This window comes from Mesocricetus auratus, unplaced genomic scaffold, assembly GCF_017639785.1.
Source record: "Mesocricetus auratus isolate SY011 unplaced genomic scaffold, BCM_Maur_2.0 Super-Scaffold_100676, whole genome shotgun sequence".
Lineage (NCBI taxonomy): Eukaryota > Metazoa > Chordata > Mammalia > Rodentia > Cricetidae > Mesocricetus > Mesocricetus auratus.
This window is the reverse complement of record NW_024429266.1, coordinates 133,643,545-133,671,169: the sequence shown is the minus strand read 5'-3', so window position 1 is coordinate 133,671,169 and position 27,625 is coordinate 133,643,545. Positions and strand designations below refer to the sequence as shown.

General features: G+C 46.7%; 2 protein-coding genes across 6 annotated transcripts; one reads left to right on the top strand and one right to left on the bottom strand.

Annotated features, from left to right (window-relative positions):
* Window positions 1–303: 303 nt before the first annotated feature.
* Window positions 304–7,438, top strand: Mat2a (methionine adenosyltransferase 2A). Its single transcript, XM_005076102.4, has 9 exons — window positions 304–523; window positions 2,980–3,057; window positions 3,275–3,397; window positions 3,886–3,998; window positions 4,085–4,228; window positions 4,353–4,571; window positions 4,882–5,064; window positions 5,156–5,289; window positions 5,847–7,438. Exons 1-9 carry the CDS (start codon window positions 433–435, stop codon window positions 5,947–5,949), a joined length of 1,188 nt encoding a protein of 395 aa, XP_005076159.1. The 5' UTR covers window positions 304–432; the 3' UTR covers window positions 5,950–7,438.
* A 2,153-nt stretch (window positions 7,439–9,591) lies between these two features.
* Window positions 9,592–26,826, bottom strand: Ggcx (gamma-glutamyl carboxylase). Of its 5 annotated transcripts, XM_040738269.1 has the most exons (15): window positions 26,673–26,825; window positions 26,322–26,492; window positions 23,262–23,420; window positions 22,804–22,969; window positions 19,262–19,340; window positions 16,905–17,011; window positions 14,128–14,291; window positions 13,349–13,617; window positions 13,062–13,193; window positions 12,172–12,323; window positions 11,574–11,743; window positions 11,312–11,442; window positions 10,714–10,861; window positions 10,386–10,581; window positions 9,592–10,042 (listed from the first exon to the last, which is right to left on the bottom strand). In XM_040738269.1, exons 1-15 carry the CDS (start codon window positions 26,713–26,715, stop codon window positions 9,850–9,852), a joined length of 2,280 nt encoding a protein of 759 aa, XP_040594203.1. In that variant the 5' UTR covers window positions 26,716–26,825; the 3' UTR covers window positions 9,592–9,849. The 5 variants fall into 5 exon arrangements, 4 of the variants coding, with proteins under 4 accessions (XP_040594203.1, XP_040594204.1, XP_040594205.1 ...); XM_040738270.1 differs by lacking the exons at window positions 26,322–26,492; window positions 26,673–26,825 and having other exon boundaries at window positions 22,804–23,032; window positions 23,262–23,387; XM_040738271.1 differs by lacking the exons at window positions 9,592–10,042; window positions 10,386–10,581; window positions 10,714–10,861; window positions 11,312–11,442; window positions 12,172–12,323 and having other exon boundaries at window positions 11,601–11,743; window positions 26,673–26,826.
* Window positions 26,827–27,625: the final 799 nt, after the last annotated feature.

The window sequence follows — 27,625 nt, the reverse complement described above, 5'->3', positions numbered from 1 at the left end:
CAAGTCGCCTCTCCTCCGGCTTCCAACGCGGGGAAGGGGCATAAAGCCCCAGTCTCCTCGCGTACTCGCATCTCCATTTGCCTCACGCCCCCAAGACGACTAACTGCTGGCACGGGGCGCGGCTAACTCCGCCCTCTCCCCCCCCGTGGGCAGAATGGTCCAGCCCGCGCTCGGCTGGGCGCACACCCCGCCACCCGCCCCATCCGTCCGCCCGTGGCGCATTGGCGCGCGACGCCGAGGGGCGGGGCCCGAGCCGGGCGCGCGCGCACGCTGCTCTATAAATACTGAGCCCGCGTCGCCCGCCGCTTCGTTCTCTCCGAGTCTCCAGCCCGTCCAGAGCCGAGGCAAGCCCGCGTTTGTGCAAGCGCTCCGCAGTCCCTGCCTCGCCGCCGCCCGGTCTCCTCAGAGTCGCCTTCTCACTCCGCCGCCGCCATGAACGGTCAGCTCAACGGCTTCCACGAGGCGTTCATTGAGGAGGGGACGTTCCTCTTCACCTCGGAGTCTGTGGGGGAAGGTCACCCAGGTGAGCCGCCGGGAACTCGGGAGAAGCGGAGGGCGGTGGCGCGGGGGGTCGAGGCCGTCCGGCTCGGGGAGCCCGGCGGCGGCCGCGCGTGTCCCCCTCGTGGCGCCGCGCGTTCGCGGTGTGTGGCCGCCGCTCCCCTCCCCCTGTCTCCCATCCCCATCCGGCGGCGCGCCCCGGCATGCGGAAGGTTCCAGAAAGCGAGAAGGGCGGGGGCCCGCCCGCCCTCGGCAGCCTGCGATCCGCGCGGGGAGGGCACGTTTCCTCCTCTCTGGTCCCGACGTCTGGAAAAGCCTCCAGTGGGCGACCCCGCCCCGCGTGCTCGCGTCCGGCCGTCGCGAGCGCGCGCCCCGCATTGCAGCGGCGACCACGTGTTCACCGCGTGTGGCCTCGGGTCGAAGCGGAGCCGGGGGCCTCTAGCTTCCGGGGCTCGAAGTGGGGGGCTGGTGTCTCCAAACCCCCCAACCCCCGGCTCGAAGTGGGGGCTGGTGTCTCCAAACCCCCCAACCCCCGGCTCGAAGTGGGGGCTGGTGTCTCCAAACCCCCACCCCCCGGCTCGAAGTGGGGGGCTGGTGTCTCCAAACCCCCAACCCCCGGCTCCAAGTGGGGGCTGGTGTCTCCAAACCCCCAACCCCCGGCTCCAAGTGGGGGGCTGGTGTCTCCAAACCCCCCACGCCCCCCCCCCGGCTCGAAGTGGGGGGCTGGTGTCTCCAAACCTCCCGAGCTCGAAGTGGGGGCTGGTGTCTCCAAACCTCCCATCTACATTACCCATGGCTTCCGGCCACTGAAAATGATTAAGACTATGGTGGACATGTCCTTTGGCCCAAGGTGACAGACTGCCGCCGACTAAATATAACTCGAGTTAGAGAGGGCCTCCCTTATTTGGAGGCTGCGCGAAAAGGATGAGGAGCCTGATTAGTGCAAGCTAAACGTTGCATTTGGCTTTGTCCACCGAACCGCCATGATGAGGTGGGTTACAATGAAGCTATTTTCAGGAATTTTGGGTCTCAAGACCTGAACATAAGCATCTAGCAAACTATGCCTTTTTTTTTTCTTGGTTGGATGGAAGGATCCGACTTTAGTTGGTGGCCTAATTAGTGAACAAACCCAGGAGGATATCTGAGTTCGAGACCAACCTGGTCTACAAAGAGCTAGTTCCAGAACAGCCTCCAAAGCCACAGAGAAACCCTGTTGCGAAAAACCAAAAACTGTATGGCTGCAATACACACTTGGGAGGGAGGATAACACAATCCAGGAGCCAAGCATGGTGGCACACTTCCATAATCCCGACATTTAAGAGTATAGAGGCAGGAGATTTGAGTTTGGGGGTCAGCATGGGCTACACGTTAACACTTTCTCAACAACACACATTCCAATCCAGTATACTGTCCTTTTCTAAACTGATGATAGAGCCAGGAGAAATTGAATACGCCATATAGAACACATTTGCACAGTTTCCTGCATCATTTTCCCCTTGCTGTTAGACCTATTCAGTGTTTTTTAAGTCTAGTTTCTGTGATTTCCTTGGTTAGCCTTGAGGTTAGAGTGGTTAGTCTACATACGGCCTTGAATTATTCAGAACCCCAGATTCAGACAGGTTTGGTACTAGTTACAACTTGGAACTGAATGTTTCTAATAATAGGGGGAAATGCACTGTTTTAAGAAAATAGTACCCTGACAGTCGGCTCTTTTAGTGGGTTAAATTTGTAAGAAATTTTAAATGGGGGTAACAATTGGTCTTTAAAATATGCTATGAAGTTATTTACTGGGGTAGGCTTTAGGATTTCAAGATAATCAACATTTCTTGATAAATGTGAGTTTATGTGGCCATTCTGTTTATTTAACAGATTTGGCTGGAGTCTTCGACTTTCAAAATAATTGAGAAATTCTTTGAGGTAGAACTGAATTCATTGCAAGGTGTAAACTATACAATGAGCTGAGATGGGTTCTGGGTTTTGATGAGCTTATGTAACTACATTAAGACTGAAACATCAAGTTTTCAAGTAGCATACATCCCCAGTTAAGTAGAATTGTTCACTAAAGAGTTCTGTGGGTGGGGCCAGTGAGAAGGTTCACTGGGTTAAGAGTACTTGTTGCCAAGCCTGTTGTGATCAGTGTTCAATCCCTGGGACCTGAGGTAACATAATGGAGAAGCAACTCCTCTTAATGTTGTCTTCTGATCTTTCCATGAACACCATGGCCCATGTGTCCACAAATAATGCTGTTTATTAGTTTGGTTTTACCATAAAAGGTTCCATGCCTAGAATGATGGATGACGCATGCTACAGAGATTTTCCTGCTGCAGATAAGTCTATATAATCTTTTGGCAGCATGTCAAGGTTTTTGTCATTACAAATTCACAGCTCTACTTGACCCTCGGGTTGGACACCAACTGCTAGCTGTATGATAGGTATGGTTAACAGCAGTTACATTGAATTAGGAATTTTTTATTTTTCCAGATAAGATCTGTGACCAAATCAGTGATGCTGTTTTGGATGCTCACCTTCAGCAGGACCCTGATGCCAAAGTGGCTTGTGGTGGGTACACACTTGTTTATGAATGGAAAGGGGGGTATTTGAAGCAAAGTCTGGTCTGTGATACTACCTACTTGGGAGGTTGAGGCTGGAGGTTAAATGGGCAGTTTCAGAAGTAGAAAATGAAGCCCAGGGATATAGCATGTACAGTGAGGATTGAATTCCCCAATTAGCACCCACCCCCAACTAATGATTTAGGTATAAAATTCTGTTTTATTAGAAACTGTTGCTAAGACTGGAATGATCCTTCTTGCTGGGGAAATTACATCCAGAGCTGCCATTGATTACCAGAAAGTGGTTCGTGAAGCTATTAAGCACATTGGATATGATGATTCTTCCAAAGGTTTGTTTAATTTTCTGAAAACTCATTTTTGCAGACATAGAATGTGATGTTTGACATTTCATGCAAAAGCAGTTATCTGTTCTACAAAGTACAGATTCACATCAATTGAGTTGCCAGACATGATGATACACCTGTAAATTCAACTTTTGGAGGTCAGGCAGAAGTTAGTTGCTTAGTTTGAGACCAACCAAGTTATAGACCTTGTTTCAAATGTAGAGTTTGCTAACATCAATATTTTGCCTTGTAACCCTTACTCAGTTATTTGTTTTGTTTTCCCTCCCTCCAAGACATGGTTTCTCTGTAGCCCAGGAATTCACACCTGCCTTAACTCTGCCTCCCAAGTGCTGGGATTAATGGCGTATGTGGGCCACCACTGCCTGGCTACCCCTTTTCTTTAAAGAAGTAGAAATACTTGACCACTTGACTTTAGCAAGTTATCACTTTAAAAAGAGGGTTATTATATTAGAACACCTTGTTTTGTTTGTTAGGGTTTGACTACAAGACTTGTAATGTGTTGGTTGCCTTGGAACAACAGTCACCAGATATTGCCCAAGGTGTTCATCTTGACCGGAATGAAGAAGACATTGGTGCAGGAGACCAGGTATTGTTATCGTTTATTGGCATCTCTTTAAACTTAAATTCTGAAACTTAGATTTCACTTCCCACTTCACTTTTCCCATATCTTAGGGTTTGATGTTTGGTTATGCCACTGATGAAACTGAAGAGTGTATGCCTTTAACCATTGTGTTGGCACACAAGCTAAATGCCAAACTGGCTGAACTACGCCGCAATGGCACATTGCCTTGGTTACGCCCAGATTCTAAAACTCAAGTAAGTGGTGATTTTAAACTTAACAAGTTACTTAATCATAGCTGGCTGGGGAGAATAATACTTGTCTTCTTGCTGTATTTAAACTTACAATAGACAAGTAATTCTGTTTTGTTTTGCATTCAAGGTGACTGTGCAGTATATGCAAGATCGAGGTGCTGTGCTCCCTATCAGAGTCCATACAATTGTTATATCGGTGCAACATGATGAAGAAGTTTGTCTTGATGAGATGAGGGATGCTCTAAAGGAGAAAGTGATCAAAGCTGTTGTGCCTGCAAAATACCTTGATGAGGATACAATTTACCACCTACAGCCAAGTGGCAGATTTGTTATTGGCGGGCCTCAGGTAATGAATGTATTGAATGTTTTGGTTGTTGGTTACTTGAACATTTTGACTACCACCATTTTTCTAGCTGCCCTAACCACCCACACACACACCATTAATCTTGTGTAGCCCAGGCTACCACCAAATTCTCACTGTATACTTGATGTTATATGACTGTGTACAGCTAGCCTTCAACACCTTGTCCTGCCTTAGCCTTCCAAGCACTGGGATTATACATGTGAACTACATATGGATCTTGGATGATTCCTAATATCCTTGTCAAGAACCACTCATTAAAAAAGATTACATGAGTTAAATCCTGTAATTTCAGGGTGATGCTGGTTTGACTGGCCGAAAAATCATTGTGGACACTTATGGAGGTTGGGGAGCTCATGGAGGAGGGGCCTTTTCAGGAAAGGATTATACCAAAGTGGACCGCTCAGCTGCTTATGCTGCTCGTTGGGTGGCAAAATCCCTTGTTAAAGGAGGTCTGTGCAGGAGGGTTCTTGTTCAGGTATGTAATGAACAGGTAAATGGGAGAACGGTATTTAGTAAAGCTGTTTCTATACTTCCCTATTTTATAACAATATATTACTGACTTTTAGGTCTCTTATGCTATTGGAGTTTCTCATCCATTGTCGATCTCCATTTTCCATTATGGTACTTCTCAGAAGAGTGAGAGAGAGCTATTGGAAATTGTAAAGAAGAATTTTGATCTTCGCCCTGGGGTCATTGTCAGGTAAAGACGGTAAAGCCTATTGCTAGTGAGAAATGGGGAGTGGGGTGAGGTGGGCATATAAATCTGAGGAGATGAAGGTAGACTCCTCATGTAGGGAAATAAATTTTAATTCCTAGAATATGCCTGGAGAGGACCTAACTGATAAAGTGTTCTGTGACTCAGTAACATCCTAAAAGTTCTCCATCTTTGATACTGAGCTTTGTGCTTATCTTAACTAAGGGTGCTACCTTAAGAATTAATAAGGTGGGATGTTCAAAGTTACAAAGAAAATAACCGTAGTGGGCAGTGATTGGACCTTGGTAAGTATTTAATTGGAATTCCTGAGAATGATAAGTTTTTATATTTGGGCTGGAAAACAAGAACAATAGTTACTGATAAAGAACTGTGCAAGGACTTTGGACACCAGGGAAGTAACATTTTTGCCATGAACTTTTTTCCTAGCAAACCCCAGGGAGAACTGAACTCATTTGCCAGAGCTCTTGAAATGAGTCTTGCTGATTGTTTTGCTTTGTTTTAATTTTATGCTACATATTAAGTTATGGACTTGTATATTCCAGGGATCTGGATCTGAAGAAGCCAATTTATCAGAGGACTGCAGCCTATGGCCACTTTGGTAGGGACAGCTTCCCATGGGAAGTGCCCAAAAAGCTTAAATATTGAAAGTGTTAGCCTTTTTTCCCCAGACTTGATGGCGTAGGCTACAGAGAAGCCTTCAAGCTCTGAGGGAAAGGGCCCTTCTTGCTAAATTTTTCTGTCCTCTTTCAGCTCCTGATCAGTTGCAGTCACTAATCAATGACATGAATTTTAGCTTTTGTGGGGGACTGTAAGTTGGGCTTGCTATTCTGTCCCTAGGTGTTTTGTTTACCATTATAATGGATATAGTGAGCATAGGTGATCCATGTAACTGCCTAGAAACAAACACTGTAGTGAATAATGCTTTGAAATCAACCTTTGTGCCCTATCACCTAATCCTCCAAAGTCCTAATTGCAATTATTTTCCCACCAGATGCTGAAAATGTCCTTGTAATGTGCACGTAAAGTACTTGTAGTTTGACTATAGACTTTGGCAATGCCATAGCCCTGTCAGCATGAATTTGTGATGTCTTGAGCTCTATTTATTGAATGTGAAGCCCCTTCCCTCATCCTCCCTGTAACTCAGTCATTTCTAATTATGTAGTTCTTTGTCAGGGAGTGTTCCCTATCCAATCAATCTTGCATGAAACGCAAGTTTCAGTTGGAGCTCTAGCCTGACTTAAAAAAAGGCAGTTACAATTATACCATCTCCCTGGTGCTTATGCTATTAATTGCCACCTCTTAAACAGCACCAAATCAAAATCTCTCCACTTTTCAGCTGTCTTTGGAGGACGTACGTAATAAGGTTTTATTTAGTAAACCAATCCTATGCATGGTTTCAGCACTAGCCAAACCTCACCAACTTCTAGTCTAGAAAAACAGGCACTTGGCACCCTTGTGATGTCATACAGAGAAGTCACAGGGCAGTACCCGAGGGTCTGTAGGTTGCACACTTTGGTACCAGGTATCTTTTTTTTTCTTTATAAGAAAGACAGTACTCCACACTGCACAATCGTTCCTCCCAGGGTTTTAACTTTGTTTTATTTTCAAAACCAGGTCCAATGAGCTTTCTGAACAGCTGGTGTAGCTACAGAGAAACCAGCTTCCTTCAGAGAGCAGTGCTTTTGGCGGGGAGGAGGAAATCCCTTCATACTTGAACATTTTCTAATTGCTTATTTATTGTATTCTGGGGTATGGCGTAAGTACAGAGAAGCCATCACCTCAGATGGCAGCTTTTAAAAAATTTTTTTTCCTCAACACCATGATTCCTTTAACATGTTTCCAGCATTCCCAGGTAGGCCAAGGTGTCCTACAGAAAAACCTTGGGTTAGACCTACAGGGGGTCTGGCTGGTGTTAACAGAAGAGAGGGCAGAGCTGGTGCAGCTGGCCATGGAGAAAGCTGACTTGGCTGGTGTGGTACAGAGAAGCCAGCTTGTTTACATGCTTATTCCATGACTGCTTGCCCTAAGCAAGAAAGTGCCTTTCAGGATCTATTTTTGGAGGTTTATTACGTATGTCTGGTTCTCAATTCCAACAGTTAAATGAAGATCTAAATAAAATGCTAGGTTCTACCCATATTGTGTCTACTTGTTCCTTTCTAAGTTAAAATCTACATGCATCCTCTTACTGCATCTGCCACCCCATTGCCAAAGATAGGAAATTTTCAACCGTGCATAAGATCATGATTAAACTTGGAATCATTTAGAAAGCCTGACATAATACTGCATACACACAGCATGATGCATGTGGAGATGAGTGCAACATATAGGAGTAACTTTATTCACAGTTGTCATGTAAAGGCTGGGCATCAACCACTCTGGCAGTTAGGTGTTTTCCTCCTTGATAAGCCCTGGGCAGAAATCAACCAGTATGCCCCTGCTATCTTGGTCAACAGGAAAGATTCTTGGGAATCTGAAACACGCATCACTTGGAATTTATTAAAATGATGGGACTAAGGCTGGGTGGTGGTGACACATGCCTTTAAATCCCAGTACTTTGGAGGCAGGGGGATCACTGTGAGTTTGAGACTAGCCTGGTCTATAAGAGCTAGTTCCAGGACAGTACCCAAAGCCACAGCCTGTTTTGGCAAAGAAAAAATTAGAACTACTAATTTTCCAAAAGTAATATTTTATGGCAAGCAAAAAACTCACTGTATTGTCTGGTGAAGGTTTAGTGATTTCAAAGAGTTAGAAACCCTGTGTAGCTCTTGGAATCCCAGAATTTTGAGGAAGAATGAACTTCAAGTTCTCATCTCAGTCGTTAGATGTCATTTTAGTTGCTTTTAAAAAGAACAATCCATTCCCAAAACAAATGTAGCAGTTTTTAACCAGAGGGTCTCATCTATCCCATGCCTCTACTGCGATTACAGATGTGTACCATAGAGCCCCATTTACACAGTGCTGAGGATCAAACCCAGGGTTTCCTGCATGGTAGCCTAAGCCTCTGTCATCTGAGCTCCATCTTTAGCCCCAAACAACTTAACTAGTAATGCCCTCATCCCAACACTTGGGGAAAATTAGGTAAGTAAACAAACATGGGAGCAGAATCTTTGTACAAATTTAACTACTTTGCATAAAACCTGGGTTCATTTCCCAGCACATGTTTGAAAGACATTACTCCCTAATAACCATTTTTTTCCTCACTAGTCGAGAGTGATAGGCTGAGGGAGTGAAGAAACAGCTTAATTTAGAAAGGACACTGCCAATGTGTATCTGTATTATTACTGTAAAAGATGATAAAAAGGAATGCAAACTAGTGTTTTTCCTGTGCATGGCCTTTAGAAGCCTATATACCATGATTTGTATGCATTAAGAGGAACTTTTAGGTGGTGGGCCTGCCTTCTGCTACAAAGGGTGAGGGAATAGGCCAATAGAGATAAAAATAGAATAAATAGACAATAGATTTGATGGGACTTGGCAAATGTAAGGAAGAGGAAAGCCTCAAGTCTTATGACTCAGTCATGGCTTAGAGAGCTGCCATTCACTAAGCTGATTTATACTAAAGCAAGCCATCTGGCTTCCCTATTTAGTAGTGCTATTCTGATATCATTGCTACTGAAAAACTTGCTGTCCCTGACCATCCCAATCACTTGAAATTAACACAAGTTTTAAGCTATACTGCTTTAGCTGTCTGGTTCTGAAAATTAAGCAGCAGCATATAAAACCTTAGCTCTTAAGATTTCAGTTCAAATTGTCAACCAACTCCAGGATGCCTCTGGGTAAATTTTACCTGCTTTCTTTTTTCAAAGGCAAAATATGGCCAGTGCTTCTTAAAGTACTAAGTATAATAATTCAGGTACACTGTTTCAAACGGTACCAAGCACATAGGTTCAGGTATTTTCATTGTGGTAAATTCCTTTTCCTAAAGAACCAGCTTAAAAGTGACTTTTATAAACCAGGCGGTGGTGGTGCACACCTTTAATCCCAGCACTTGGGAAGCAGAGGCAGGTGAATCTCTTGAGTTCGAGCCCAGCCTGGTCTACAGAGTTCCAAGACAGCCAGGGCAATCCGGGCATTGGTGGCACATCCCTTTAATCCCAGCACTTGGGAGGCAAAGGCAGGCGTATCTCTGAGTTCAAGACCAGCCTGGTGTACAAGTGCTAGTTCCAGAACAGCCTCCAAAGCCGGAGCTACACAGAGATACCCTGTCTTGAGAGGGGAAAAAAATTATTCCTTTACTGTAAGATCATGTGCTTCTTAAAAAAAAACAAAAACAAAAAACCTCAGTCATGGCATTCAAATTCTTCTCTGTTGTCTTGAATTCTGTAAGCTATCATAAAGAGCTTATAAAGGGGGAAAAACAAAAGGAAAAAAACTAGGTTTGGTGATACACATATAACCACAAAACACTCAGGTTGAAGTAGAGGAGTTTGAGGCCAGCCTGGGCTGTACTGTGAAAGCTTGTCTCAAAATAGATAATATCCTTTGCATAGACAGTAACTCTGTAACATGCTGCTCCCACATCTGCACAGAACATCTGGACTTCCCTCAGAACTCAGAGTGAACATGCTCAGAATCTGGCTCTGAAGGGTTAGAGTTTGAAGAATCGATGTTGGAAGCACTTGACTCATCAACTGGTTCAAATGGTCGCAAGTTTGCATATGTCACCTCTTGGGCTAGCTGCTCTAGGGAAGGACGGCCTAATAGCAGATTTCGGAGTGAAATTCGAGTCATCAGGAAGCTGAAAAAAAAAAAAACAGTCCAAATGTATGTTTCTATATAACTCCAACCAAAGCCCTGAGGAAACACTTGGTTTCAGACCCATTCACCTGAGGACACATATCTACCTCACTGACCTTCCACATTCCAATGCAAGAGCCCCAGTCCCTCCAAAGCCTGACAATATTCTAGGGTAGAATAGGAATAATCACAGAAAGATGGAAAAGCTAGAGATGAAAACAACAGAGCAGGGTGAGGAGGGGAAAAATCCCTAGGAGTGTCTACTGTTACCCTCACTAGGGGCAAGTGACCAAACTTGCAAACACCTGATGGCAATGACAAATGCCTCTGTGAGTGACACTTACCTGCGTCGAAAGACATACAGCTTTCGCAGCAAGAAGCGGAGGACTCGCTCATGGAAAGGGCTATTTCGCCGGCGTTCAATCTCTTGGAGTTTCCGCTGCCGTCTTAGAAAGGTCTGGACCAGAGGTGTTGGCTCAGGGCCCCCTTTTACCTCCCCTTCCAAAAGAGGCTGAAGTTCTGGAGGCAGGGGCCCTGTTTCTGTCCAGAAGACAGGAAAGAGGAACCGATGAGATTCCCATCAGTGAGAGGCTTCAAGCACTCTCTAGTGGTTACAGCCCATAACCCTGACTTCCTGAAACCAGGCACTCTGCCGGACCATCATGCACTCACCACTTCCGTTCTCTACCTTCTCCTTTAACTCCTGCAGATGGGCCAGGTCTTGCTCCAATGCCACCTCTGTAGTGTTCACATAGACGTACATATAGCAGGAGGGACTAGATGACACCGTGTAGACTTTATGGTACTCTCCAGTAGGCAACTGATAGGGGAACAAAAGAAACATTCAATTCTAACTTCCCTAGCAAGCCCATGGCCTCCCTACTCTAACCCTGCTGGCCCTTTCTTTCCCTGTATCTTGGAGTCTGAAGTAATAGTTTCTAGAATCTGGATAAAGTTGTTCACAGCCTCAAGGGTCCTTGTTTTTTTTTCCCCTCCCAGTGTTGTTTTGAGTTCCATCTCACTGTAGTCCAGGCTGCACTGGAATTCTCAGCCTTCCTGCCTCAGCCTCCCAGGCCCTGAAGTTGACAGGCACGTGCTGCCGTGCCCCCACGAAGCCCTTGCTTTCTGAGTGTCCACTATATTACTGCACTGGTGAAGATTTTTTTGTCTGTAATAAATGAACCCTGCTTCCCTAAACTTCACACCACTTCTAGAGCTTTGTTTTGTAGCATGAAATCCCCAGCCTGTCACTGTCAACCCCAGCAAATACCTGCATTTTTTCTCCCTCCCGAAGAGTCTGGTTTTTCTGTTCTGCCACCAATTCCACGGTGACTTCTCCCTGCAGCAGCTGGATGCTAGTGTTGCCCAAGTCTTCACTCACAAAATTCTCTAGGTGAAGCCCTGCCAGGGGCAAGAGAGTTCACCATCCCACCATCACCTCCAGAGTGCCCTCCCTACCCCATCACATGCAATGTCTCTGGTCAAGGAAGCCAAGGAAAGACAGCGGAATCTCCCTTCGCTCTCCTCCATACCGGGGAAATCTGCAATGAAGACCACCTCAGTGTGGTTGTCCAAACTGCTCTTAATGTCCTGTAACTTGGTCCTCCAAGGAGATAAGTCCATCAAGAGTGGCTGCACCCAAGGCGTGCGCTGGAAGGGGGACCAGACAGCCTGCACGATGTCCACACGAGGGTCAAAAAGCCTTAAAAAAGGAAACCACACTCTGACGAGGCAGTGGCACCCACCCACCAGTTCTCTGGTTCTGTTCCTTGCATCACTGGACCCACGGAGAGGGAATAGGATTTCCCAACAGGAGAAATGCCTACTGTCAGCATGTTATTGCCAGTCCGTGGCAGAGAGGAGGGGAAAGAATGTGAGTTAGTGGCCACCTGAGGAGAAGGCATCATGTTAACAGTGTCAGAAAGAACAGTCAGTTCACTTTTCTCCTGGATGATGGTGCCCCCTGCTGGACGCAACCAGCGATGCCCACAACCAGATCAACCCCGACATGCACTAGACTGAAAGAGAGACAGCCTTGTAAAAGCAAGACACCATGAGGAGACATCAGTTTTTCATCCTGACAAAAAGAGCTGTGCTGCATCTTTCCCTGCCTCTGCTCCCCTTGCCCACCTCTGCTGGAAGCGGTCATTGATGGAGACCCAAATATCAAAGTAGATCTGGGGCTCAGTGACATTGTACTTGGGAAGCAGGAGGCTCAGGCAAGTGGCATATTGCTTCAGCATGTCTGCATGATCCTTCCATCGCCGGCTCTGTGTGAATACCTGCCCCAAACCCCCATATTAGTCCCACTTTGTCACTGTCAACCTCCAAGACATGCACTGCCAATAACACAACCATCTCTCTACCTGCTGCCTAATTTGAGCAGGAGGGGAAAAAAAGGAACTTGTCTTCGGGTGTGAATTTTTCATTGCTAGGTATTTACTCACCTTTCCAAAACATAATCTTAATTCGAAACAGTGACAGTCTCACATCTATCCACATTTTAAAAAAGCACAGCACCAGACACAGTGGCTGAAAAGAGAAAAGCCTGCGCTACACTGAAAGACCCTTGCTTAATTAATTAAAAATATGGTCTAGTGAGATGGTTCAGCATGTTAAAAACATTTACCACAAAACCCTGATGACTTAAGTTACCAGAAATCACAAAGTGGTAGAAATAACTGAGTCCACAAAGTTGTCTCCACACACACGTGTCTGTCTCTCGTGTACATACGCACGCACGCACGCGCGCACACACACACACTGAATTTTTTAAGACTACAAAAGGTTCAAGGATGAGGATGTAGCACAATGGCAGAGTATACACTTAACATGTGCCAGGCTCTGGGTCCAGCACACAAAAAAAAAAAAAAGGAAGAAAGGAAAACAGAAGGTTCTGTTTGGTTTTGGAGAGAGGGCAAGAACCCAAACTTGTTTTACTTTATAATATGTATAGGACCAACTAAACAAAGCCCTAAGCCCAAGGGGCTCTGAAGATCTGGCAGTATCAGGTGGCTCACCCCAGGGTTAAGGTAGCCAAGCTCGCCAGTGAGGCCATCACGGTAGGTGATCTTTACATGCTGGTGGGAGCGGGAGTGTACCATCATGTCCCAGGAATAGCCGTACAGCCCGTTTGTCCAGTTGTTGTAACCCTGGGAAGGCAGAGCAGACAGCATCAGCTTAATGCCTCTCAACCCAACCTCATCCTCCAGGAAGAAGAGCTAAAGAGCCAAACCCTTGCTTCCTCACATGCCACATCCACCACAGTCCAAGCCCAGCCTCTGGCATGGACAAGGATCCAACAAACCTGGGTGAGGAAATGGGAATACGGCAGGAAGAGCTGCTCCAGAAGGTAGAGCAGGGTGAAGACGGCTCCCAGCTGGTGGCGCAGCCCCAGCTTTTGACCAGCCCTGGCCCGGGCCCTCTTATAGACACAGGAAGCACTGGGCCGGGGAGCATCTTTGGTGGGCAGCAGCAGCTCTCGCAGCCTTTTGGGGCACCGGGCTACCAGCTTCCGAGGCCAGTCAGTTGAGCAGAAGAGGGGGCTGCTGGCCAGCATGACATAGGGAAACATACCTAGGAAAGCAGGGAGAAACGTCAATATGGTCAGGCTCCCGGTACCACCTTCCCTTACGAAGATCCTCCAAAGTATTTTACTTTAATGAAGTTCTGTCTCATATAGCCTACATTGGCCTAGAACTCAATGTGTAGCTGAGGATGACCTTGACCTAGCCCTTCTCACTGCATTTCCCAGGTGCTGGGACAAAGAGGTGCACACCATCACAGCTGGCTTTGTGTTGTGCTTGGGATGGAACCCAGGACTCTGTTCATATTCGGGAAGCCCTGGAGCGGCTGAGCTGCATCCTGAGCGAGGGAAACGTCTGACTTGTTCTTCCCACAGACCCTCCCTGTGCGAAGTGTTGTGCCCAGAGGTGCCAATCCTCTCATCCTTATTTCAGTGACTACCCAGGGTTCGACTTAGCTCCTGCTTGGACCCACCACCACCACCCACCTACAGACAGCGCCTTCCTCTAGGAGCTCCCCACAGCCCCAGTCACGGCTCCCCACCAGGCGGCAGGCACTGACCTATGCTGAAGAGCTGCGAATTCATGCAGTGAAAGTAAGACACGAAGACGAGGCCAATGGGTCTTGAGGCATCAAAAAAGAGCAGGAAGCCAGCTGAGAGGTCAAGGAGAAGACCACACCAGTGTACCACCAGCAGGCTTGTTAGCTCCTCAGACAACACCAGCCTGCAGACACAGAACAAGAGTCCAGGCCCAGTCAGCTGGGTCAGCCAGCAGCCACAACACAGCTGAAGCTCTAGGTGCCCCAGCAACCTGTCCCTGATGAAGGACCTACCCACCTGTGGGGTACACAGCTAAGCCTGAACTGTTCTACACTGGAGCTTACCGACCCCTGACATTTTCAGGTGTTCTTTTTTTAAATATCCCCTGCGTGATGAGTAAAGCCCAGTCTCCTAGGATAAAATTTGATGGAAAAGTATACTGCAGGGAGCCAGTTCCTTGTGGAAATCATAAATGAGAAGTACTAAAAGGTGAGTTCTAGACGTGAAGGGGCCGGCCCTGCAGGCCCAAAGTGACAGGGTCACCATGACACAAGGAAACAACATATCCAAGAAGACCCCCGTGAGAGCCCAGTATCTACAGTGCAGCAAAAACCAGAAGCCTCAAACCGATGACTCACTGCAATTGACACTTGCAGGTAACGATGTGTGGACTAAAAGGTTTAATGATGTGTGAATCACTGGGTCACACTGCAGCTTCCTCGATGAGACTTTTTCTTTTTCTCTTTTCCTTTAAATTTTAGTTTGTTTTATCATGGATAGGAGGTTGCAAGGGTAGAAGGTGGATGGGAAGAGACAGGGGGATGAGCGGGACTGAGATGTACGAAGTGAAACCCACAAAGGATCAATAAAAAAGTTAAACTGAGAAGGAAAGAAAAAGGTGAGTGCCGGGGCTGGTCCCCAGCACTCATAAAACCAGATGTGGCCGTGCACACCTGTAATCCTAACACTTGGGAGGCAGAAGCAGGAAGCTCAGAAGTTCAAGGCCATCCTCAGGGAGCTGGAAGCCACCAGATAGGTGGTATCTTCTCAAAAGAAAACGAACAAACTAGGGGCTGTAGAGATGGCTCAGCGGTTAAGAGCTCTGGCTGCTCTTCCAGAGGTCCCGGAACCTCATGGTGGCTCACAATCATCTATAATGAGATCTGGTGCCCTCTTCTGGCCTGCAGGCGTACATAAACAGTGGTAAATGAATAAATAATCTTTTTTTAAAAAAAAGAAAGAAAAAGAGCAAACTTGTTTTAAAACGTTGATTGCTTTGGGCTGGTGAGATTGTTCAGTAGACAAAGGTGTTTGCTACTTAGCCTGGACACCTGAGTTTGACCCAAGAAGCAACTTCTACAAATTGTCCTCTGACCTCCACATAAATGCCATGGCACATGTATGCAAACATACCTATATACGCATGCAAATAGATACGTGTAAAAGTGAAATGTAAAAAAGAGTAACTGCTTGACTTAACAGGTCAAACTCCAGAATGTGGAAAATAGAGAAAAGGGGGGGAGCAGTAAAACGAAAGGGGGGGCCCAGAAGGAAAGGAAAAACTCTCAGATGAAGCTGTCATTGGCAGAACTGCTCTCAGACAGGAGCAGCACTGCCTGACTTCACCAAACTGTCTGGGGAGCTCCTACAGAAGATTCGGTCACATCGCCTCAACCCAGACTCAGGGGCAGAGGCACGGGAGTTCTGAGCTCAAGGCCAGCCTGGTCTACACAGTAAGACCTGTCTCCAAAATATTTTAAAAAACAAAATACAATAAGAAGAGTGGGGTCAGGGCTGGGGTGCTTGTCTTATATGCATGAGACCATAAATTCAATCTCAGCCACCACCAAAGCGTAATAAAAAATTTAAAAAGAAACTGGGATTCACAAGACAAGGATGCGAGCAACTCCCGCTGCCACCCAAGGTAACCGCTGGGTCCTGGCTCATCTGCCAAGTGTACCGCTTGGCTTAGCGTCAACTTGCACAAGCTGGAGCCACCTGGGAAGAGGACACCTTAACTGAGGGATTGCCTCCATCAGCCTGCCTAGAGGAAAGTCTTTCGGGGCATTTTCTTGATTAATGATTGATGTGGGAGGGCCCAGTCAACTATGGACAGTGGCACTTCTGGCCCTGGGTAAGAAAGCAAGCTAACAGGCCTGGAGAGGTGAGTGAATGATTAATACTGGCTGCTCTTCTAGACGGCCCAGGCTTGAGTCCCATACCCACACGGTGGCTCAAAGCTGTAACTCCAGCCCCGGGGGAGTCCTCTTCTAGAGTCCATCAACACCAGCACCCGTGTGGTACACCCACATGTGTGCAGGCAAACCGGATAAGCACATAAACAAAATTCAACTTTTCTTCTAAAGGAGAAAAAGTGAGCAAGCCACGAGAAACGCGCCCGTGTGCAGCGTTCCTCAACGGTCTCGGCTTCTGCTCCTGCTTCCGGGTTCCTGCTCTTCTCAGCTCCTGCCTTGGCTTCCATCAATGACGGCTGATGATGAGGATGGACTGGGTGTATGAACCAAATAAACCTTTTTCTCCCCAGGCTGTTTTGGTCACGCTCTTAGCACAGCAACCAAAAGCAACGTGAGACACTGTGGTACCTAATTCTGACTCTTGTTTCAACCGTCTGTGGCCTAGAGTCTCCCAGATGCAGCTAGGCCCCATCTCTGAATATCATTGACTCTGCTTTTGGCTGGATAGGGAGCCAGGGCAAATGTCAGACACCTGTTACGCAGACTTGAATCACCCACTCAGTACCTGTAACCCGAAAAGTCTCTACTTTGACTCTACTCACTTGAAGGGACTAAAGAGCCAATGCCGGGACAAATGTTCCATGGAGTAGCCCTCAACCCAGTCTGCATCCAGCTTTTTCACACCCGCAATGAAATACACAATGAAGATCTGTAAACACAAAATGCTGCATGAATGCTTACAAAGAACCCTTGTTTTCCTGCTGAAAGCTCTGCAGTTAAGGACTTGCTGCTCAAGTGAGGAGGTGGTGGTGCACACCTTTTATCCCAGCACTTGGGAGGCAGGGACAAGTGAATCTCTGTGAGTTCAAGGCCAGTCTGATCTACAAAGCCAGGCTCCAAAGCTACAGAGAAACCCTGTCTCAAAAAGCAAAAAAAAAAAAAAAAAAAAAAGGGGGGTGGTGATGGCTGGAGAGATGGCTCAGAGGTTAAGAGCACCCGCTGCTCTTCCAGAGGACCTGGGTTCAATTCCCAGCTTCCACATGGCAGCCAATAACTGCCAGTAACTTCCCTTTCAAGGGACCCAACACCCTCACACAGACATACATGCAGGCAGAACACAGCATGCACCCAGGTGGAGCGGCTCACAGGCACCTGTAACTCTGGTCGCAGGGCATCTTCTAGTCTCTGTGGGCATGCACAGGGTGTCCACACAGGTGAGCAGGCACACAGTCATACATAATAAAGCTAAATGAAACTTAAAATGTAAAGGAGGACTGGAGAGATGGCTCAGTGGTTAAGAGCACCAGCTGCTCTTCCAGAGGACCAGGGATCAATTCCCAGCACTCACATGGCATCTCACAACTGTCTGTAACTCCCGTTCTAGGGAACTGACACCTTCACACCAATGCACATATAATACAGTTAAATCATTTTTTTTAATGTAAAGAATAAAAGTCCTCATCTTAACCAGTACCCAAGAAAGAACATATCCACTACTCTAACCTTTCATTTCATAATCATTCATCCAACAAGCTCTAAAAATACAAACAAATGCGGGGTGTTGGTGGCTCACGCCTTTAATCCCAGCACTTGGAAGGCAGAGGCAGGCAGACCTCTGAGTTCAAGGCCAGCCTGATCTACAGCACAAGTTCCAGGACAACTTCCAAAGCAATACAGAGAAACTCTGTCCCAAAAAACAAACAAACAGCCGGGCGTTGGTGGCCCACGCCTTTAATCCCAGCACTTGGGAGGCAGAGGCAGGCGGATCTCTGTGAGTTCGAGGCCAGCCTGGTCTACAAGAGCTAGTTCCAGGACAGCCTCCAAAGCCACAGAGAAACCCTGTCTTGAAAAACCAAAAAAAAAAAAAAAAACCAACAAACAAACAAACAAAAAATACACACACACACACACACCACACCACACCACACCACAAACAAAAAAGTCTACCCATGCCAGGAACACTAGGTACAAAGGAAAACGTAATAAAAGCACAGAAGTGATTATCTCATGAGGATTCTAATCCAATAGACAAAGCACTACTCATTTCATGATGTGGTGAGACTCAGGGATTGGGGACTGAAAAAGAAAGAAGGGCCCAGCTAGCTTTGTAGCAAAATGAATAAAGAAACACCAGGGCCAACAGCATGGCTCAGCGGGTAAAAGTGCTGGTGGTACAGGGCTGACAACTTGAGTTCTATTCCCCATGTAAAAAGGATACATTAGGGTTTAGTCTATAATCGCTGCTACACATAGGAGAATCACGTGGAAGCTGATGGGTCAGCAAGCCTGGAGTATGCAGCAGGGCAGAAACATCAGGAGACATCATGCCTCAATTCAGTGGAAGGAGAGACCCAACCCCAAGAGTTAGCCTTTGATCTCATGTACCAAATGAACATGCCTGCATGTGAGTGCACACACACCCTAAATTAATACTTTTTTATTTTTTTGAGATCAGGTCTCATTGTATAGTCCTGGCTGACCTGGAACTCAGTATGTAGACCAGACTGGCCTTAAACTCACAGATATCCTCTGTCTCTGCCTTTGCCTCTTGAGTGCTGGGGTCAGGAGTATGTACAACCATGCCTGGCCATATAAATAGATATTTTTAAAAACAAGAAATAATCTAGGGAGGCAGAAGAGAGGGCCTCTGACCACTGCCGACTATCAACAGCTCACAAGGAGCCCCTTCGCCATCTTGAAACCCTAAACCTTGGCTGGGAGGTGCATGATGAGTACAGCATTCTCCACAAACACGTGAGGGTTCAAGTTTGAATCCCCAGAACCCACGTAAAGTAAGGCATAGTATTGTGAATCTGTATTTACAGCACTCCTACATTAAGACAGGAGATGGAGACAGGGGAATCCCTGGACAGTCACAGGCCAGCTAGCCTGGCAGAGGCAGCACCAAACAACAAAGAAATAAAGACTCTGGGCTCGATCCACGTAGACAATTCCATACCTGGCCTCTCAGGACTGTGTAATTCCAAAGAGGCACGTGGGCATTTTTCTTTCGGGCATTCAGCAGGCCATCCACAGACCTACAGGAAGGAAGTGAAACTATAAAGGAAGGCCTCTTAGTCCAGCTACATTCCTACCCTCCAATTAAGCCAATCCTATCTACCTCAGAAACAGCTCTCAATCTGGGCAGTCGTGGCACACACCTTTAATCCCCGTACTTGGGAGGCAGAGGCAGGAGGAACTCTTTTGAGTTTGCGGCCGGCTTGGTCTACAGAGTCAGTTCCAGGACAGCCAGGGCTACACAGAGAAACCCTGTCTCAAAACAAAACAAACAAACAAAAATCCAGAAACCAAAAAGAAAAGGGAAAGAAAGAAAAAGAAAGCAAGCTCTCATGCCTTCCCTGATTCTTTGGGCTATCCTGAGGCCCTTATGAAACATATGAGTAAATCTTCTTGGGACATAATGTTGAGAAGGAGTCTCAGTTCACAGACTGGCCTCAAACTCACTAGGTAACTGAAACTGGTCTTGAACTCCTAATCTTCCTGATTCCACTTCCCAAGTGCTAGAATTGCTGAAGTGTACCACCATGCTTGGCAATATGAGTATAACGTGATGGTAATTACTATTAAGAACATAAAGTAATATCCCAATAAACCCCCTATAAGCTGAAAATAGCCTTAATTTGAAAATGTATTTGATATACATAACCTACTGGATATCACAGCATGGCCTATACACTGTGTTAAATGTGCTCAGAACACTTGCAATAACCTACAGTAGGGTAAAAACAAAGTCTATTTTATAATACAGGGTTGAATATTTTATTGAACATTGTGTCAGCTTACTCTGCCACCATGTCTAAAAACACTGAAGTTGAACCATAAGTCAGAGACTGTCTATAGTAAATCATAAGAATAAAAACTGGCTGGGCATAGTGGCACACACCTTTAATCCCAGCACTCAGGAGGCAGAGGCCAACAGATAACCATGAGTTTGAGGCCAGCCTGATCTATACAGCAAGATCTAGGATTACACAGTGAGACTATGTCTCAGAAAAGAAAGTAAGTAAATAAACAATAAAATCACAAAATGGAGGACTGGGGAGATGGTTAAAAGTACTAACTGTTCTTCTAGAGGACCTGGGTTCAACTCCCAGCACCCATGTGGTACTCGCAACTGCCTGTAACTCCAATTTCAAGGAATCCAATGCCATATTCTGCCTCCACAGGCACCAGGAACACACATGGTGCACATACATACATGTAGGCTAAATATATATATACATGAAATAAAATCAAAACACAGACACGAAGGTGCATTAAAACACATGCACACACATAAATATACACACACAGTGCATCTATTTTGTTTTGTTTTGGTGTTTGAGACAAGGTCTTACTTTGTAGCCCAGGATGGCCTTGAAGCCACCATGTAGCCCAAGCTATAATCCTCACGCCTCTGCCTCTTCAATGCTGGGAATAAAGGTGTGCGCCACCACATTCTGCTATACAGTATATTATTTTATGGGGGGGCTGGGAAAGTAGTCCAGAGACTAAGCACTTGCCTAGCATGTACAAGGCCCTGAGTCTGACCCCCTACCTCCATAGGGGTAAATAAAGAAAAATAAATTCAAAATACTCCCCAGCAAAATAATGCAGAGCATAAATTAGCATTTATAAAACTGGATGCCAGGATCCAGTGCCAGAGGACCGACTCCTGGTTTTAAATTTCATCCCAAGAGAACTGAAAAAGCTAGGATATCAACACCAGATTTACTCCGAGGCAGAAGTCAAGCAGGTTTTGAAGAAGTTAGGAAGAACATAGCTTACTCTGTAGTCAAAAGCACTAGTCAAGGACAATGAAGTCTCATTTATTTTTTTCCCTGTTGTGTAAACTTAGGCAGATTCTTTATTTTCCCAAGACTTACTTCTTCATCTAAAAAATTAGTCCAACTCTAGGGACCTCATATTTGTTTGTTTTGAGACAAGGTCTTACTGTATATATAGCCCAAGCTGGCCTCTAATTCAAAGCAATCCTCTTGCCTTGGCATCCCAAAGTGCTGGAGATGAGCAACTAAACCTGACTCTTCACAGGGTTTTAATGAGGAAAAATATTTAAATATGCCCACCACATAGAAAGCCCTGAGTATGTGACAGGTACTTTTTTCTTTTTTTTTTTTTAAAGATTTATTTATTTATTACATATACAGTGTTCTGCCTACATGCCAGAAGAGGACACCAGATTGAATTGTAGACGGTTGTGAGCCACCATGTGGTTGCTGGGAATTGAACTCAGGACCCCTGGAAGAGCAGTCAGTGCTCTTAACCTCTGAGCCATCTCTCCAGCCCCGACAGGTACTTTTTTCAAAATGTCTAAAAATAACAAAAATACAACTTGGAAGTGGGAGCTATCTATCAAAATGATCTCTGAATTCTCTATGATAAAAGCTGGACATCCTGAATTGGTTTCAAGTTGGACAAAGGTGGAAACTGGGGACGTAACCTGGTGGTAGTCATTCATAGCACGCAGGAGGCCGGGGCAATCCCCAGCACACGTGCACATACACGAAGCTTTACGGGAGAGAGATACATACTCCTGCATCAGTGGTGCGCCATCTCCGGCTGGCTCACAGAGGTTCTACAGCTACTCCTCACTCTACAATAGGAAAAGTCTCCTCAAGGTCTCCTGCCCCACCACCCTGGCTCCAGGGCTTCCCCACCTCCCCTGATAGATGGTCACCTAGGCCAGAGACGGAGTGGGTTATTTTCTCCTAGGACAGCACTGCTGGGCAGCCCTGGTGGTCCCTCTCCTCTCGGTATCTGCTATCATTTCCACCTCACAGCAACTTCTACGTTTGGCTATAACTCTGCCTCTCTGGGCTCACACACAGAAAGTAAAGTCTGCACCCCTGGAGTATCTGAAAACAGCTATGTCTGGCTTTAGTCTTCTCCTCTTCTAAGAGGGATACAGGAATGGATATATCAGGGTACCTGGAGAGATATGGAAAAAGTAAAGGGGTGGGATGGAGTTGTTTTCCTGTCACCACAATCACCCAATTTGCTGGTCCTTCCCCTTCCCAAATTCATCCAAGTCAAACAATACAGCTGAGCAAATAAGGGCACTCACCATCAAGCCTACCTCAGCTGGATCCCCAGACCCCACATGGAAGAAGGAGAGAATGGGCTACCCCAATCCATCCAAGTATGATCTCAGACCACACTCTGCAAAACTTGGTTAAAAAAAATGTCTTTGAGCCAGCATGGTGGCTCACACCTGTAATTCCAGCACTCAGGCTAGGACAGGAGAACGGCTAGTTCAAGGCCAGCCTAGATTACATAGTGAGTTCCAGGCCAGCCTGACATACAGCAATACAAATCTCACAGCAAGCCCCCCCCCCCCCACCCCCCGCCTCCCAAAACACCAAAACACCAATAAAAATTGTGCCTATGCAACAATTTCTAGGACTTCACTGGGCCCCTACCTCTCTTGTAAGCATCCTGACCCAGACACACCTTACCCCTATCATTTCCCAAGGCACATACCAGTAGTGGTTTGCATCCATGAATGTCAGCTGAAAGGCCAACAAACCATACAGATAGGAATGGTTGTTCCACGATGTCTTGTCAAGGAGAAACACGTACCAGTACGGTAGCAGGAATAACACACAGCTCAGCCGGTAGCACAGGCCCAGCATCATGCCCAGTGCCCCTGGGGGTTTGTGAGGAGAGGATTCAAGGTCAAAGTGTCACCACAGGCCCAGCTTCCCTGGGACTGAAATTAAGAAAAGTCAGCAGGCATTTTATAACGAGGCAGAGAACCAAATGAAAGAATAATTCTGGGGTCATGACGGCTCACATGACAACAGAGGAGCAACAGGAAGCTGAATCACAGAGGCGACACAGACATCCAACGACTTGGTTCACCAGCATGCTTCTGGTGAGTTTCTGACAGGCCAGTCAATTCTCCCTGGTTCAGATCCCCAGCACCCAGTTCCCCTCACCCAGAAACATGATGGTGTAGACAAGATACATCCAGTCAAGTGGCAGTGGGCGCAAGGCGTCCAGCAAGGGGAAGCGGCACACATCCAGCCCGTCCAAGTATTTTCGGTCCAGGGAGCTAAGGCCCCGTTCCTGCGGAATGTCCAGTAGCATCAAGAACGCTATAAAGGCAAGTAGGGGAAGACAGCTGTTAGGCAGCCACTAAGGAGGCAAGACATAGCTCTAAGCATGCCCGGCCTGGGCTACACAGTGAGTTCAATCCCAGCCTGAGATAAGACAGAAAAATCCTGTCTCAAAAAAAACAAAACAAAACAATAGTCACTCCTATTAGTGCTGAACGTACTCTACGCAGGAATTATGCTAGTTGTGTGGCTGACAAGCCCTCAAGCTCTGTGAGCTGACTCCCACCTCTAACAACCACGCTCATACTTTGTACAGGAGTTGAGAGGCTGGCGAGACGGCCCAACTGAACAATCATAAGGGCTGGAACTCACATCCCAGCACTCACATAACCAGCTGGGACTCTACGAGCATCTGTAATTCCAGCTGTGAAAGGGGCAGAAACAGGAGGCTCGCTGGCTTGCCGGCTCCCAGATGCTGAGAAGCTGAAAGCCCCAGAGGCTCAGGGAGAGATTCTGCCTCGAAAGAATTAGTGAGAGGAGTGTGGCAGAGATCATCTTCTAGCCTCTGTGGTCACGCACAGGAGCTCTCGCCTGAGCACACATGTGGGAGCATGTGCATACACTCACACAGATACACACATCAACAAAATAAATCTCTAAAAAAACACTTCACAAGCCAGTGTTCCCAGAACACTCCTTTTTTTAAAGATTTATTTATTATATGTACACTGTTCTGCCTGCATGTCAGAAGAGGGTACCAGGTCTCATTATAGATGGTTGTGAGCCATCATGTGGTTGCTGGGAATTGAACTCAGGACCTCTGGAAGAGCAGTCAGTGCTCTTAACCTCTGAGCCATCTTTCCAGCCCCCAGAACACTCCTTTAATCCCAGCACTGGGAAAGCAGAGACAAGCAGATCTCTGTGAGTTCTAGGCCAGCCTGACTTACATAGCAAGTTGCAGCCATCCTGGACTATATACCCAGGACAGTGAGACCCTGTCTCAAGAAATAAAAACAAGCAACAAACAAGACAAACAACAGCAAAAATATCACAGGGTTATAGGCAAGATTAAATAAGAGTCATGTACAAAACACTATAGAAATTGTTAGGGTTCAAGTACTTACATCTACAAAGATACAACCTACTGAGCCATAAAAAGTGGTCTGGGGGACCTTCTGAACATTTTTTGCCCCTGACACACCCAGGAAAGAAGTGGTATTTGGTGAACACACTAAGATAAATAAGGGACACTCAAATCTGGAGGCCAGTTTGGGTTCAGGCACGGTTTCTCAATCCCAGAAGCAGTTGCATTAGCCAGTCTAGTTAATTATCTGTAGAGAGAGAGATTTACCCACTCATTGCAAGACATCTAGTGCATCCTGGTACCAGCACCAATGCCAGCAACAGTTACCTATTCCTTTTCTCCAAAAGTCCTAACAACTAAAAATATGTCTTCAGGGAGCAAAATGGTCTCCATCTGGAAATTACTGGACTTAAAGGAGTAATATCTTTCGCACGTCTTAACTCTATGAGCTGTTCTGATTGTTTCTCTGAGTGTTTAACACAGCTCCTAAGCAGCTTCCTGACATGAACAAAATGGGTTCCTTGCCAGGGGTGAAGGTGTTTATACTACCAGCACTCAAGAAACAAGAAGAGGATGGGCATTGATGGTACACACCTTTAATCCCAGCACTTAGGAAGCAGAGGCAGGTGAATTTCTGTGAGTTCGAGAACAACAAACTCCAAAGCTACAGAGAAACCCTGTCTCAAACAAAAGCAAGAAGAGCACTGAAGAAACCAGACAAGCCTGATCTACAGAATAAGACCATTTCAAGGCACAAAGAGAGCTGGGGAGATTGCTCAGTCAGTAAAGACAAAAGCGCTTGCTGCAAGCATGAGGGCCTGAGTTCAGATCACTAGTGCTCACGCAAAACACCTGGCACAGTATCTGTGCTGTGAGACAGGGAGACAGGATGGCCCCTGGGGTTTGCTGGCCAGCCAGTCTGACTCAACTGGTGAACTCCAGGTCCAGTGCAGACCCTGTCTCAAAAAATAAGGTGGAGAAATAATTAAGGAAGACACCTGACATTGCCCTCTGGTCTACAAGTGCACACGCGAATGCATGCACACACACAGAGTGTGCCCCTGCTCCAACCCATCCCTCTAATCTATGTATCCTATATAGCCTCAGATCAAAGCATTTCTGAATACTAAACCCTAACTAGAGATGACAAGGCCAGGTATGATTCTAAAATCCCAAGGAATACTTCCATTATCTAATACCTTCAGTTCTAAGGAAAAGAGACCATCTAAGAAGGAACCAAGAAACAGGTGACTGGGCTGGAGAGAATGGCTCAGCACTTAAGAGTATGCACTGATCTTGCAAAGGACCACAGTTCAGTTCCCAGCACCCATATATCAAGCACTGGCTCACAACTGCCGTTAACTCTAGTTCCAGGAGATCCAACAGCCTCTTCTGGCTTCTACGAGCAAGCATTGACCCAGAGACTGCACTGGTTAACCTTTGTCCATTTCAAACAATCTGGAGGAACCTCAATGGAGAAAATGCCTCGATCAGATTGGCCTGTGAGCACTGATGTGGGAGGGCGCATCCTGCTGTGTGGACAGGTGATCCTGGGTGGTAAAGGAGAGCAGGCTGGGCAAGCCATGAGGAGGCCAACAGCAACGTTCTTCCACGCCCCTTCTTCAGTTCTGCCCTCCAGACGCACGCCCTGACATCCCTTCACCACGAACTACGACTATCAGCGTTCAACAAACCCTTTCTTTTCCATGTTGCTTTTTGTCATGGTGTTTTATCACGGTAATAAAAAGGAAACTAACACACGCACATAAATAAAATAATAATAAATCTTAAAGAGAAATTAGGATGTCATTTTCCCAACCCCAACCAAAATGCCCCCATCCAGAAAATGGACTTACCAAAGAGAAAACGAAAGACGGCCAGGTTTGCGGGGTCTGTTGGTCGGTTAAGCAAGGTCACGAAACTCTGCCAACTAGATAAATCTGTCCATTCAAACCCCAGAAGTTTCTCCATGCGGCTGCCTTGGCTGAGCCCTGATGTCCGTGCAGACTTGTTTTTCTGTACTTTATCTACATCCAAGAAATGGGGGAAATGTGTGCGTAAGAAAGCCAAAGTCCCCACAGCTTAGGGGCTCCACCCACTGGCTTCTCCCATTGATCGGACCACTGCAAGCTTCTGGGTTGCAGGCCCTCCAACTCTCTCAATAAGTCCCTTCCTCACTAAGACCACCATCCCTCTCGCCAGCCTACCTGAGGCGGTAGCGGCCCGTGCAGAGCCACGGTGCACACCCATGACTGCAAAAAGAGAAGCGCCTCTGCAGCTCGAACCGAGCAAGTGGAACCCCAAGCCTTTGCAGTCTTGGGCTCCGCCTCCTCGACACGTCAACACTCGCACGGCAGGCCGGAAGGCGCCCGCACTGTCGTGAAGGCCGGAACCCGTAGTCCCGGATTCAAGCATGGGGCAGGGCTGTGGGGGGGACGGGGCGAGGGGCGGGGAGATGGGCGGGGCGGAGAGATCCTGAGCAGAGGGTTGAGCCCAGAAAGCGTGCAGAGCCCGAGGAAGGGGGCAGGGCAAGGGGTTTGCAGGATGGGCAGCGCGCAGGGGCTAAGGGGCTTGTATAAGTCTAACCTTTGCATTGTGAGGAAAGAGTGACCATTCCAGAACAAGTGTCTCTATGCTAGCTACCCATCACATTCTTGAACTTCAACCGCCGACGCCTCTGCTTTATTGTTTTGAGACAGGATCTTTCTTTGTAGCTCTGGAAGTTCTGGAGCTCACTCGTGTCGACCAAACTGGCCTCAAACTTGCAGAGATCCATCTGCCTCTACCTCCAGAGTTCTGGGACTAAAGGCATTCACCACCATGCCCAGCAAGCCTCCTTCTGAGACAGACTAGCCTGGAACTCGAGGCGATCCTCCTGCTTCTGTCTTCCAAATGTTTGGATTGCGAGAGACTATTGCAATACTTTCCTAACCTCCTTATGTCCTTCCCGAGTTTGTCGGGTGCCTCTTGAGTTTGAATGCCCCTAAAGTGCTTCCTGGAATTAAAAAAAAAAAAAAAAAAAAAGGTTGAGTGGAGCGAAAGGGTAGATTTTTCCACAGATGTGGACTTAGAGTTAAAGACGCGCTTGGAAGAACTGCCCCTACTTAAGGCTAGTGTGTCGATCCTTTCTGTACCTAAAAGAACTAGACTTGAAAAGAGC

Bases quoted from the DNA above. Each gene is read 5' to 3' on its own strand.
- Mat2a (XM_005076102.4), top strand. From the start codon at position 433: ATGAACGGTCAGCTCAACGGCTTCCACGAGGCGTTCATTGAGGAGGGG. The intron at 524-2,979 runs GTGAGCCGCCGG...TTATTTTTCCAG, and splicing joins TGTGGGGGAAGGTCACCCAG to ATAAGATCTGTGACCAAATC. The intron at 4,572-4,881 runs GTAATGAATGTA...CTGTAATTTCAG, and splicing joins TTGTTATTGGCGGGCCTCAG to GGTGATGCTGGTTTGACTGG.
- Ggcx (XM_040738269.1), bottom strand. From the start codon at position 26,715: ATGGGTGTGCACCGTGGCTCTGCACGGGCCGCTACCGCCTCAG. The intron at 10,582-10,713 runs GTGAGTGCATGA...TCTTCTGGACAG, and splicing joins GAAGGTAGAGAACGGAAGTG to AAACAGGGCCCCTGCCTCCA. The intron at 10,043-10,385 runs GTAAGTGTCACT...TTTTTTTTTCAG, and splicing joins CTGTATGTCTTTCGACGCAG to CTTCCTGATGACTCGAATTT.